Source organism: Chiroxiphia lanceolata, chromosome 10, assembly GCF_009829145.1.
Source record: "Chiroxiphia lanceolata isolate bChiLan1 chromosome 10, bChiLan1.pri, whole genome shotgun sequence".
NCBI lineage: Eukaryota > Metazoa > Chordata > Aves > Passeriformes > Pipridae > Chiroxiphia > Chiroxiphia lanceolata.
In genome coordinates, this window is record NC_045646.1 from 18,059,524 (window position 1) to 18,073,622 (window position 14,099).

General features: G+C 41.3%; 1 protein-coding gene across 1 annotated transcript in view; it reads left to right on the top strand.

The window, feature by feature from the left end:
• Positions 1 to 1,100: 1,100 nt before the first annotated feature.
• Positions 1,101 to 14,099, top strand: part of FARSB (phenylalanyl-tRNA synthetase subunit beta) — a 37,482-nt gene continuing 24,483 nt past the window's right edge. Inside the window, exons 1-13 of the mRNA XM_032697956.1 lie at positions 1,101 to 1,187; positions 2,153 to 2,208; positions 3,142 to 3,296; positions 3,810 to 3,882; positions 4,354 to 4,469; positions 4,912 to 5,062; positions 6,271 to 6,379; positions 8,595 to 8,665; positions 9,989 to 10,050; positions 10,132 to 10,183; positions 11,737 to 11,798; positions 12,200 to 12,407; positions 12,831 to 12,911. Coding sequence (XP_032553847.1) covers positions 1,130 to 1,187; positions 2,153 to 2,208; positions 3,142 to 3,296; positions 3,810 to 3,882; positions 4,354 to 4,469; positions 4,912 to 5,062; positions 6,271 to 6,379; positions 8,595 to 8,665; positions 9,989 to 10,050; positions 10,132 to 10,183; positions 11,737 to 11,798; positions 12,200 to 12,407; positions 12,831 to 12,911 — 1,254 coding nt within the window. The 5' untranslated portion in view covers positions 1,101 to 1,129. The remainder of the gene's footprint in view (positions 1,188 to 2,152; positions 2,209 to 3,141; positions 3,297 to 3,809; positions 3,883 to 4,353; positions 4,470 to 4,911; positions 5,063 to 6,270; positions 6,380 to 8,594; positions 8,666 to 9,988; positions 10,051 to 10,131; positions 10,184 to 11,736; positions 11,799 to 12,199; positions 12,408 to 12,830; positions 12,912 to 14,099) is intronic.

Genomic DNA, 14,099 nt, shown 5'->3' on the forward strand with positions numbered 1-14,099 from the left:
GGCGCGGCTGGTTCTGCTACGCCCCCTCCTCAGGGGCAGCTCTCACGGCCCGGGACGCCGCGGCTGCTCCCGGTCCTGAACGACACCGGGGCGGAGGCACCCGCGGCTTTATCGGAGCGAGCCCCGGGCCCGCGGAGCCAGGTGTGTCCGCATCCCCTATACCCGCGGAGCCAGCTGTGTCCGCACCCCCTGTACCCGCGGAGCCAGCTGTGTCCGCACCCCCGGCACCTGTGCTGCCCTGACAGTCCGGGCCAGCGTTTCCTCTCGCAGCGGCCGGAGCGCCGGCGCTCCTGGGCGAGCGTAAGGCTCTTGCCATTAAAGAGCTTATGCAGCTGACCCAGAACTTAAGAGTTCCTGCAGCGTTCGGGGTCAAGCCTTTCGTTCTTAATTAAACCAGCACACGCACAGCCTCCTCCCGCTGCCGGGGTGTCCGTGACGGGGACCGTCCCAAACAAAAATGAAAAGTGAAAAAGAAAACACACTCCCGAAACTTGCACAACGCTGCCCCGGCTGAACCCGCTTCCCCGCGGGGACGGCGGCAGCGCCCGGGACTCGTGGTCCAGTGTGGGGAGAGGGACAGAGCGGGGAGTGATGGTCCCGTATGGGGACAGTGACAGGGACAGCGCCGGAACTGGCGGTCCCGTATGGGAACGGGGAAAGGGACAGCGTCGGGAGTGATGGTCCTGTATGGGGACAGGGACAGGAACAGCACCGGGACTGGCGGCCCCATGTGGGAACGGGGAAAGGGACAGCGCCGGGACTGGCGGTGCCATGTAGGGACGGGGACAGTGACAGCGCCGGCACAGCAGCAGTACCGGGACGCACCATCCCCGCGGGCGGAGTCCCCGCTCCCCGCCGGCCCCTCCCGCCCCAGCGCCGCGGGTCCCGGCCGGCGGGCTGATGTCACGGTCGTAGCTGCCCGCCGCGCTGCCGGGGCCCGGCGCGCCGCCCGCCCCGTCCCCGGGCGCAGGGCACGGGGGGACCCTCCCCACGGCCGCCCGTCCGCGCCGCGTCTCCCCGGTGTCCGCGCCGTGTCCGCCCCGGGGGCCGCGGGGGGCGGCGGGCGAACCGCGGGCAGCGCGGCGGGGCCTGGCGCGCGGGCAGCGCAGGCGCGGTGCGAGCGGCCGCCATGCCGACCGTGAGCGTGAAGCGCGAGCTGCTGTTCCAGGCGCTGGGCAGGACCTACAGTGAGTGTCCCGGGATCCACGGCCGCGCCGCGGGGCTGCGTACCGACATCCCCCGGCCCAGCACCGCGGCCGCCCGGGCTGCGATCGGCCCGGGCCGGCGAGCCCCTGGGTGGGCACAGCCCCGCCGGCCCCTCCCTCCGCGTGGTGTGTCCCGGGGGCTGAGCTGGGACCCCCGGGGGAGCCCGGGCCGCGGTGGCGCATCACGGGTGCCCCCGAGCCCACCTGGCTGCTCCTCGGCACCACCGGCACGCCAGGCACGGCCTGGAGCACATGGGCGCTGTTTGAGCCCAAATCTCTTGGGGAATCTGAACCAGGCGCTCCCAAATCGCGATTTCTGTCTGGGAGTTTCACTGACTGTTTTAGGAACTGGTTAAATCAAAAAGGAGAGAGGAGAGGTGGGAGTAGTCAAAGCAAGGGGTGAACACCGTGGTTTTATTCAGTTCTCCTTTCCCGGCTCTTTAGAAACGTGACTCTTGGGCTGCAGGAGCGTTCAGGGCCATACAACGGTTTATCCCACGCAGGGGCTGTGGCTCTTTAGACAGATCTCCATGGCCAGATCAGGGCTATGTTACATGCTACGACGCAGTTGATGCAACCTCTGTATAACAAGCTGACAGGAGCAGTTGGCAGGAGCAGTTGGCAGAAGCTGCCCAATTATTCCCTCCTGTTTTCATTATCTGTTCAGGCCAGAGTTGCTCTGACAAGCTTGTCTGAGGAGCTAAGCTCCAAGGCTCAGAAGCCCTTGCTGTGACTGTAAGAATACCATGTCAGTAAATGTACATATACTAAAGAAGCTGCCACTTGGATGCAAATACAAGCAAAATTCTTTAAATTACTGCTACTAATTTTTTTTTTTTTTTTTACAAAATATCATTCGTTACCTTGTTTGAAAACATTGAAAACAAACACACAAAAAAATTAAGTCTGAGATCTGCTTATTAACCAAAGTTCACCTTCCTTCACAGCGGATGAAGAATTTGATGAGCTTTGCTTTGAGTTTGGTTTGGAGCTCGATGAAATTGTAAGTAATGTTTTTATTTGTTGCTTTTTTGGTAGAGGTAGCGTGTTGACAGTGTTTATATTTGGTAAGAGTTTGTACTACATTATTTCCAGTGTATCCTGTGGTACAATATTGTAATGGATGTTGTAATGCAATTTTGTATTAACAGTGGTGTTTTGAATCTGAAAAAAATCCCCTGGTATACAAAAATTATTGCCTTGGAAGCAAGAGACTCCAAGGTGGCATATTACTGGACATTCTGGAGGTCAGCACTCTGTGCCCCTTGTTCTTCAGTCTCTGGCCCCATTTTATTTAGCAGCATAAATATGGCCACAGACCATGTATTGATTATATTTTACAAGATTTGTCTGGCTTTGTTTTGTATGCATTCTTCTATGCAGTATCCACAAAAAATGTATTTGTCCTGTACATTGTTACCTAAGTTGTAATTAATTCATATTTAAAGTTTTGATTTAGATTCTGTACTTGTGAAAATTTGCTAGCCCTGACAAATGTATACATGTAAATCTTTTTCAAGTAAATCTTTTTCAAGTAGACCTGTTTTGGTTTGGATTTTTTAATTTTAATTTATTGATCTTTTAATGACATTTGTCAAAAGACACCTGAACGTCATGTGTTATGCTTTATTTCAGAATAGACTTGATTATAACAAGTCATTTGCTGATCTATTGCCAAAAATGTCTCAGTTGTCTACTGGGATCTGACAGCCCGGAGACTCTTGCTTCTAAAATTTCTATTTTTAAAATAGTCTCTTAGTCTGAGAAAGATGGTATGTAGCTTCTCATATTTGGTGTGTCCACTTGTTGTATAAATCCAAATTACACTGTTAAACTTCTAATTAATACAGTCTTTTCTTACTGTGTTATATCACTGTCACACTCCTGTCAGTGATAAGTTATTTCAGGTTCAAAACAACATTTTTCTTAATTTCAGACATCTGAGAAAGACATTATAAGTAAAGAAAAAGGCGAAGAAAAGGCAAAGGGTGCCTCTGATGTTGTTCTCTACAAAATTGATGTTCCTGCCAACCGTTATGATCTCCTTTGCCTGGAAGGGCTGGTCCGAGGACTGCAGGTCTTTAAAGAAAGGTAAGGCAGAGTTGTGAGATTTTTGCATGGTTGGTTATTTGTTGACATACAAGTCCATTTCTGATCAGTAAATGAACTTTCTACGTGCTTGGATTATGAATATGATTTCTTGTGTACATCAGATTCACCAGATGTTCCTCTGGACAGGATCTACTAAAAAGACTAGACTGTTAACTGGGTTTTGGATCTGTTCTAAAAATTTTTCAATTGCTGTTCCATTGAGACTTATCCTCTGTAAAGAACTCCTGCAGCAAAACCTCCTTATGATCCTTTGTAATAAATACCAAAACAAAGAATTTATTCCACTTTATCTTCTTGAGTCCTTCCTTTCTAGTTCAGTAATGTGTTTACCATCCCATGGAAAAGAAGTTTTGAATGGTTAGCTAATTACATGTCAAGAAACGTTACTGAGGAAGTTTTGTACATATCATTGCTGCTACATTTCTAAAGTTTCCTGCCCTTGGGGAGCTTTTTTTTTTTTCACTTACAAACTTACTTCTGGTTTTGTTATAGGATAAATGTCCCTAGATATGAAAAGATAATACCAGCTGAGGGTGAAGGTCAGAAGCTGATTATCACTGAACAGGTAAAAGTGTTTACTGCACCTTTGTAAATGTATTGAGAGGTGCTGAAGCAGCAAGATCTGTATCAGTGCCAATTTTGTAAGAGCAGTGAGACTGGAAATCTTATTTGCAGAACAAGAGCTAAGGAAATTAAAATATCTCTACTCATTGCGATTTATTTTTAGTGAAGTGGACAGGGAGGAACAATAGGCAAATTATTTTGGGTGAACCTAAGGGCAGATCAAATCAAAGTTTCAGGTGCTCACATTCCATTGACCTTCTGGGCCATTACACAGTATATTGCAAACCTCCTGGTCTCTACCGACCTGGATTGGGTTTATTTGGGTTTTTTCCCCTTTGGGATTCAAATGTCTTTCCGTGAATTTTCCTACTTTACAAAAGGGGATTTTATGCAGAAGAGTGCACATTTAATCAGTTGGAATTTTGTATTTTCTGTGTGCTTGAAACTTACATGTTGCTGCTGTAAACTGCAGACTGTCCAAATCCGTCCTCACGCTGTAGCTGCCGTCCTCCGTAATATAACTTTTACCAAGGAACGTTATGAGAGTTTCATTGACCTCCAGGAAAAGCTACACCAAAATATTTGCAGGTTAGTGCTTAAACTTAAAGTAGTATATAGTGTCTATGTCTATGATTTTATCACATGTTAAGACTGCACATCCCTGTTGCTGAGAGGCATTATGGTTACACCCAGGGAAATCTTCTATCTCCCTGTCTTTATCCTTCTCATTTCTTTGCCTGTTTCTGCCCTCTATCAATAATGTTCAACAAAAATAGCTGTTACAGCTCATACCACAGTTGTGACAGAAGCGTTTTACAACATTCCCACTGGATTTACCTTGACTGTTGTGTTGTTAACATTTGATAAAATGTGATTTGTGAAACAATTTCTGGGCTTCTCAGAATTATCCTTCTACTTTTTCAGTAAGTTCTATGAATGCATAAAAGTATAGAGCATCATGAGATGCTATTTCTAAGAAACTCCAAGTATTATTAGTAAAAACATTATTTTGTCTTCTTTTTCTTTGTAGGAAAAGAGCATTAGTAGCAATAGGTACCCATGACTTGGACACCATCTCTGGTCCATTTACTTTTACAGCCAAACCACCTTCAGAAATTAAATTCAAGCCCTTGAATCAGTCTCAGGAGTACACAGCCTCACAAATTATGGATCTGTATAGGGTAAGTGAGATTTTTCAGGCTTGTTGCACTAAATGCAGGAAGATAAATTTCCAAGGCTTAACATCGCTAATATACTTGTTACTGAGAGTTGTTCTTACAAATAAACCACTGTTATTTTCTGTAGCTTCACAGACAGTGAAGAGTCCACGTTTATTCATGAGAAATGCATGGTAATACTTTATTTTTATTGTCCATGAGGGATACATCGTGGTGTTCTGTGGCTAAGCACAGCTCTAAGAATAGTGGGTTTGATAGTAACCCTCTGATTTGTCAACACAAAGGCTGCTTTTTATGATGGTCTTATAATACTGTAAAAGGGTTCTGTATTTATCTATCTACACTGGTAAAATACTCAGTGTAAAAAGCTGCGAAAAGTTTGGGGTAAATATTATTTTTTTAATGTTACTTTCATTTGGCCAGTTTATTTGTGGAAGATGTTGGATTGTTTACCCAACTGCATATCAGGCAAGCATAGCTGTGTGAAAGGCTCAAGTTAGCTCTGGCACTGCTCTTGGCCCAGCATCCTGATGAAACCAGGCAAATGCTAGGAAGAGATGCTGTCAGGGCTAACTTATGATGTCTGTGTGTCCACTTTTAGTGCCAGCATTTGAAAATAATACTATTATCACTATTGTTACAATATACAGCTGTGCTGGAGCACATGTACTGGCCATAGAGACAAATCCTCAGATATCTCTGGCTGAAGGTGAGTAAGAGCTTGGAAACAAGGGTTATCAGAGAAAATAAAAGGAAATTCTGTTTTTGGCATGGCATATACTTATGTCATTCAAATAAATGCAAATTCTGAATCAAATTCAAGTGTGCCAGTGTGCAGCAACTTATAATTAAGAGAATTACAGTGCTAATTTTTGTCACTTTTAAGGACAGTTCCCATAAACTAACGATGTTTGGCAGTGAAATGTCTGCTGTGGTGAACAGGGGCATCCTCCAGACAGCATGACCTATGCATGTTTGAGGAAATCCCGAAAGTAATAATTTTTAACACTTCGGAAAAAAACCCAAAAATCCAGTTCTCTCATTTCAAACTTCTCCTGCTGCTGAGAGAGCAAACAGCCTTTGCTAGTAAATTATGTAGCTCTAAGACCAATCCTTCCTCCTTTCAAAATTCCCCTCAGTAAGGGTTTGTGGCACTACGGAAGTTCACGTGTGAGCTGAAGTGAAATTTAGGTTGTGCTTTGTTTCTCCAGAATGACAGCCACCTTCGGCACTATTTGCCCCTAATTGAGAACAAGCCACGTTATCCTGTCATTTACGACAGCAGCGGTGTCGTTCTGTCCATGCCACCCATCATCAATGGTAAGATTAATTTGTGACTGGCTTGTGCTGTCACTGCTGTTCTGTGTGTGTTTATGTCTGACAGAAACACTGATGTGTAACAGGGATTATTGTACTTTCTTAACATTGTTTCACTTACGGTTTCGTATAATCTTCTTTCAATTTAAATGCAGCCAAACCTTTTGCTCCCTCCCTAGGCTGCTACTATTCCTTCTTCTGATCCTCATTGAGAGGATGTAAAAGTCCAACTGCAAACCTCTGCATTTAGCTTCTCATGCGCTTCTACAACTCAATAAAATTCCCTGTGACAGGTATCTTTGTTAGGAAAGCATTTATCTAGCTAAAAGGAGCATGCAATAAATTATTTTGTAAACTGATAACTGTAACTTTGTACTCCATTTATGTGGTCACAGCAGAGAATGTTTCAGCTCCGCCTTAAGATCAGTGTATTTATCAGCAGCGTGAACTAGTTTTTATGGATACCTATTGCTATCTCACAAGTGATTTCAGGAGACTTTGATGGCTTAAAAATAGTAGATTGGTCTCGACTGTTTCTAAACATGGGTTCCTCTGAAGGCAAAAGAAGTAGGTGATTTTTGAGAACCACGCTTACTGAAGCCATTTAATGGCATGACAAGAATTAATTACTCCTTTAAGAAAGATATTTCAGTATGTCTATATCTATATATACCTATATACTGAAATACAGGTCAAGAATCAGTAACTTTCCCTACACTGACCAATAAATCTGCAGTGATAATCTCTTTGGATGTATTTTTCCTAACTGACCTTATCCAGCTAACCTAAATCTTAAAAAGCAGCTCAAACTCTCTGGCAGGGACTGGTAAGAACAACTGTTGTGAACTGAAGCCGATGTCAACCACTGTGTCTGATCCTTCTTTGTTGGGCTCATTCCAGCTTGGGTGTGTTCCATGTATAAGTGTTACATATTGGTTATATTTTATCAATTAAAAATGTTGAACAGTATCTGAGAGAGGCTTCCAGGTTAAAGGTACTTTTTCAATGCAGTGTAAACATCACTATTGGTTGTTTGGGTTATCTACAAGCACTGAAGTGAAGGGTTATGTTTGCTTTGAAGTGGGTCCAGAAATGCTGAATACATTCCATCTACAAAGAGATGCAGCACAGCATTAGAGGGAATACAAAATCCCTCAGTCCTGGGATCTTCAGTGCACCAAACTTTCAGTCTATCTGTGACTTAGTTTCTCAGATAGGAAACTAAATCAGAGAATCTGAATGACTTGCTCAGGGTCAGAGGAAGCAGGAATGCCCATGTGTATCCAAGTGCTTCCCTTTGCTTCCAGTGGGGTGCATCTGCTTTAGCTAATGGTGCAGTGAAAGGCAAGAAGGAAAAGGAGGTTGGATTTGCCATGATCCCATACAATTCTGGGACTCTGTATGCCCATGGTGCATGGTTACCAGCAATGGAATTCACTCAAGGTGTGCAATGCCCATCTGTACCTAACAGGCAGTACCAGGATTGCGTGTGGCTTACTCACAACCTCACTTCTGAACCAGCTACTGGGGGAGTTTGCATCCAGTTCACAAGAGAGACACCTTAGGTGCTTCTGCCAGACAAGAAACAGTTTTGAGTGCATCAGGGATGTGCTTTAGCACACCTCATGGCTCCCAGGACAGACAAAGCAAATTCATGCCTAGAAGGGATCCATACTAGGATATAAATCACTAATGTAGAGCAACCTATAGTGTGTCAGCAGACAGTGTCTAGGGATCTTGGTTATTCACAGAATTAGCTATTGATAGCCATTAGTCTAAAGCACTTTTTAAAAACCATTTCATTTATTCCTGCCTGAGGAAATTATGCACTTCACACATCTGATGCGAATGTGAGACTAAATCCAGGGACGATGGGATGCTGTGGCAGTGCAGAACCCCTTTGCTAACAGCAGATGGCCACTGTCCTGCTAGTTGGCTTTTTCAGCTGGGTACTGAGATGCCTGTAAATTCATGTGTCCTTTAGTGAAAGTCATGGCCCAGTCAGTGTGTCTGGTCTTGTCTTTTTCCTTTCTTTGATTCATAAATTAAAAAGAGCTGCTATTCTGCCAACAGTTGTGAATGTTGGTGCAGTAGACAGTGGCTTTTTTAAGCTGCAGAAGATGACAGTGATCTTTCTGAATCACAAATTGAGTCAGTATCAGTGTTATTGCAATAAAAGTAATATTTCTTAACTTGTTTTTGTCTTCGCATCTTTTAGGAGATCATACAAAAATAAGACTGAACACCAGAAATGTGTTTATTGAATGTACAGGCACAGATATTACAAAGGTAAATTAATCTTTCCTGCTTTTGATATGTATTAATATTATTGTTTCCCCTATGGGTGATAGGCCTCCAATACAAAGACCTACCATAACCAGGCATTTACTTCATGGAGCCAACCTTCCAATTCAGAAGTTGTAGGACTGTGGAATTCCCTTGACACAGTTTTAGGCTTGCTCAATAGACAGCATTCTGTTTTCACTGAGTTTTAATTTGCCTGTATCTTTATGTGCACAGTAAGTGTTCAGCTTCTATGAGAAAGTAATTTAAGTAAATTAGGAACTGTTTGTTCTTGTTGTGTTCAGCACTTTTTCTAAATCTGAAAGACTCTGAAAAGAGTAAAATTCACTAAGACTGCCTGTTTTGGCAGAATACTCTTTGTAAATAATCATTTCGTCTCCTACTGAAAATTTGGGCTGAGGGAAGGAAGGCAGCAATTTTTCTTCATAGTTATCTTTTTCAAGCAGGGATGTTGTGCAAATAGTTGCCAGATTCAAGTCTTTCCATATGCAAATTCTGTAACTCAAAGCTGAAGCATGAAAGCCTAGCAATTATGATTGCCTGTTCTTGAATATAGGTTGTGCATTCATTGAGAGTCTCCCCAAAGTGTGTAACTCGATCCTTAAGAGCAAAACTGCTTTTAACTTACCCTACTACACAATTATATGTTAACAGCACAAATAAATCTGCACGTTGGGAGTGGCTTCTAAGCAAACTAATAAGTAACTGCTTCTTGCTACTGCTTGCCTTGACAGTAAAAATAAAAATAGTGCTATTCTGTTTACATGAAGGAAATTATACTGTCAGGCATCAAAAAAACCCCCTTTGTAGGTGGAGAAGTTCATCTGAATCTCATGATTATGTTCTGCTATACTAATCTCTTGAAATATTAACTGTAAAAAAGAAAAATTTGCAGACAAGGTTATTTAATAATATATTACTAAGCAATGCACAGTCCTTCACCCTCTATGTCCTCACTTGAACTTCAACGAAATGACTAATTAGACTGAAGGTTAGGAAGCCCCAGCTCCAAATGGTCATCAAGACCCTGTGTATCTTCAGAACAGAATTAATAAAAGATAAACCAGTACTTCAGAACCACAAAACCCAAAGATTTCAAGTTTTTGCACGAACATCTTTGCGTCAGAAGAAAAACATCCATTAAAATTGAATCTAGTTTTCTACTGCTAGGATTTTGGTTAAGTTATTAGAATAGAATGAAAAGAGCGTAACACAAGATTTCCCCTCCCATTTTTTGTTAAGATATTTTGTCTCCTTCAACACAAGTAGATGAGAGATTTCAGTGGGATTATTTTCTTTATTTTGTAGGCAAAAATTGTTCTTGATATTATAGTCACGATGTTTAGTGAATATTGTGAGAAGCCATTCACGTGAGTATAAATCTCCAGTCAGAGAGACATTTGGGCCATGTGTTCAAAACATTTTTACTTCCATTTTTTTGTCTCTCTCAGTGTTGAAGCAGCAGAAGTGGTTTATCCCAATGGGAAGACCCACATCTATCCGGTAAGCATTGCATTATGATATCTCTGTGTCCTTAGGGAAAGGATTTTATTTACACAGAGTTTGGTAAGAGTGACATTGGGGGGTTTTTTGTGCAGTGGAAGCATATGCTGGTTCTGAGGTGCAGTAAAAACTCAGCCTGGCACTATCTGTGTATTAGTGAGTCAGAGCCTTCTCTAACCCCATAGAAAATAACTCACTTCCTCTTATCTAGGAAACTCATATGTAGTCCCATTAATTTGTGATAAGGCTAAAGATACAGACTCACTGACATAGCTTTGTACACCAGAAAAAAGGATAGGGTTTAAAGTTACAAGTGGTAACTACTATTATGTTTTAGAATGCATGTGATAGGAACTTCTTCAGGAAAAAATGAAAACTGCAATCAAAGGTCATAGTCTGTGTCTAAAGCCTTTAAAACCTATGTGTTCCAAATCGGGAGAAATTAATGCAGGAAGAGGTTCTTCAGCCTTAAGCCCATGGACAGCTGAAATCAGCCTCAGCATAACTTACTTATCAGATCTGGAAGCTCTAATGCCCTTCAGTTAAAATAACCTTGTAACACTGCATTTTTCAGTCTTTCACTTCATAGACACCAACTATATAAAGGTCTGTAAGGCAGGATGTTGACTTCAAGTGCAGGTTGCCTGCATTCAGAGTCCCAGACAGACCTCTTTGCAGTAATGGAGTCTTACATTTTTGTTCTCTTAATAAGTATAAAGAAAGCAATTCCTCGTGTTTCCTGAAAGTAACCGAAGACAGATCTGGTTGAGTTCCTAAAATCAGATATATCAAGCAAGTACAAACTGTTTAGAGGGAAAGTTATTTTTGTTGAGAGGTTTTCTAGTGGTATTTTAGCTTTTTCTTTTTTGTAATGTCAGCTTTAATCAACAGAGGAAAGACCTTGAATCCTGAAGAGATATCCAACAAAACAGAAATCTCTGCAGACACCAAAGTAGCTTCTCTAGATAAAACAGCGAAAAAAATCCCCAAAGTTTTGGATGCTATGGTTTTTAAGGATGTGTATATCAACAAGTTTAGAAGCACACAAAATACATAAATACATACAAAATAACTTTCTAAAATATGGTGCAAACTTCCTAAGTAAGATACTCGTAGATATTTTTTGCTAATATGGAAATAGAAAATATTCTTTCCTTTTCATCCTAAAAGTCACTTGATCTGTACTAGACTGTGAGATCTCATGCATTCAGTGCTTTAGGGCTTTGACTTAGGGTGAACTGGTGACCAGAAACTTTCAGTGACTCTGTTACTTGCATAGGTCAGAAATTATCAGAAGTTTCAATAACAGGGATTTCATGCTGCATTCAACCTTCTAGCTTAACCAAGACCAGCTTTTGCATCACATACTATAGTATGTTTTCAAGAATCCTGTTACCTTTAAAATGCTAGGTTTAGCCCAATACTCCACATTTTCTTCTGTGGATATCATTTTAATATGGCAGTTAGAAAGTGGATTACCAAGATGTCAGCATTGAATCCTCTTAGGTGGAAATGGCAGGCACTGTGTATGCTTAAAAGCTTTCTCTTTTTAGGAACTGGCTTATCGAAAAGAGAAGGTGAAACCTGAAGTCATTAACAAGAAAATAGGAATCAGGTGTGTTATTGCAAATGAAAACAGTTTCCATTAATCATGAAAGAGGTACTAGAAGACACTGATTATTGCGTTGTTTTAAAAATGTTTAGATTATGTGACTTTTTTAGTTTATAAAAAATTCAGGGGTAATTTGAATGACTCTGTAAGACTTCTTCTCCTGTTCTCAACGGAAGGGAATGATTCTTTATGGTCCCACAAAACTGTTATGAAGTAAAATAAAATGACTCTCAAGAGTCAGAATCTGAGCTGGTTCTGATTGAATGCTAAGTCTATGTGCAGTCCATAAAACATTTGGAGATTCTTTAGGACATAAGGCAATGCAGCAGAAACATTGATTACTTTAAAAAGCCGGTCAATATAGTGCAAAATCCCTAAATTACTACTCTCTTGTTCTGTTTCAGTGAAACTCCATCAAGCCTTGCAAAGCTGCTGACCAGGATGTGTTTGAAGTCGCACGTCATAGGGAATGGGAACCATCTAGAGGTTGAAATCCCTCCTACCAGGGCAGACATTATCCATGCATGTGATATCATAGAAGATGCAGCAATAGCTTATGGTTATAACAACATTCAGATGGTTATTCCGAAAACGTACACCATAGCTAATCAAGTAAGATTGCCCCTTCAAATGAACGCTCTGTTGTCAGTAAATGACTGGTGCATGCCAGAAGGGCTTTGGGGAAAACAGAACCTAGGAATTAAATATTTTGACATGCTTTGCCTTGAGAAGTATTTACCATGGATGGGATACAAAACAGATGCCCCGCTGATTTGAATAAGTCCAAGACCAGTGGTTGCTGGTACTTGAAAAAAGACAGGGTTTAAGTAGGGAGCCTGTATTAAATCTCTAACTGGGAGATTCATTTCCTCAGGCAAGCCTAAAGGCAGCTGGCTGATGCTTTCTAAAATTTTAAGCACACAAGTATAGTCCTTCCCTAGTGAATTCACCGTCATGTAACAGGCAGAATCACTTCGGGGAAAAATAGCAAAGTGCTTTTAGATGGAAGCTGAAAACTGTTTTGTTTCATTTTAGCTCCCTCTGAATAAGCTCTCAGAACTTCTGAGACTGGACCTGGCAGCTGCTGGATTCACTGAAGCACTCACTTTTGCCCTGGTATATTATATTGATTTCATACTTTTCTTAGTTGCATGTTGGAACAGCAGCACAGTCAGAACTGCAGAGGACGGTGTGAAGATATGTTGTTGTGTAAATGTACCAGTATTGTCCAGTACTGTTTTGGCAGCTGATTGTTTACTAGTGCTTTGGATTTATAGTATAATATATTTTGTGAGTTTGTAGGTCAGAGAAATTGAATGAATCGCTCTTAATGTGGCATGGAGTTTTAAGTATAGAGGGGAAAATAGCTGCTGAAGTACTAGTTTGAGTTTAACTTGATAGGATGAAATTGTAAGACAGCAAGTCTCTCTTGAGACTTTGGTCACCAGTGAAATTCATCACAGTTCTATAATCTGGAAAACAAACATTTATACATTCTGGTGGATACTACTACAGTTTAGAGATTACCCTGTTTCTGTATTTCTCTTCAGTATTGTTACTTGCCCGTGATTCCTTGCATTAGATACCAAGCTGGTATATAATTATTCAGTCAGCAAATTTTTATTCTTATTTTAAGAATACCCTTTAAAAAGTTACAATGCACACTAAAGGGACACAAAATCCCCGGTAAATTTCACCACAGATAAAGGGGGGTTTTTTGTATGAAAGAACAAATAAAAATACAGCTATTGTTAGCACTGGTTGTACATATTATTCATATTATTGGCTACAAACCATGCCAGTAGTCTTTGACCAAGAATTAGGACTCTGCAACAGCAAGATGCACCAGTGCAGGCTCCTAAAACACCTCCGGTATTTGAAAAATTCAGGTATTGCAACCAAATTTGGTAATTTGAATGTATTAAATAAAATTTTAACACCTTTAGATTTCACAGAGCTTCAAAAGCAAAATTTGGCCTAATTCTAAAAAATATATTCCAGTTTTAATATTTGTTATTAACTCATTTAAGTAATCAGAACAATAACTATTATTACTTCCTGCAGTGCTGGTATATGACAAAGGTATTCAGACCTGTGGTAGTACTGTGTTGGGGAAACCTGACATATTACATGGTCAAGCTTTTATAGTTTTTCTTATTCGTTAATAAATGTAGTTAATTTTTTTTCAGCACTGAATAGGTAATATGTTTAAAACATTTAATGTATTACATCGCTACAACTGAAAACCTTTTATGAACTGCAACAGCAAAATTTTTGAAGGTCATGCAGTATATCATGTTATCA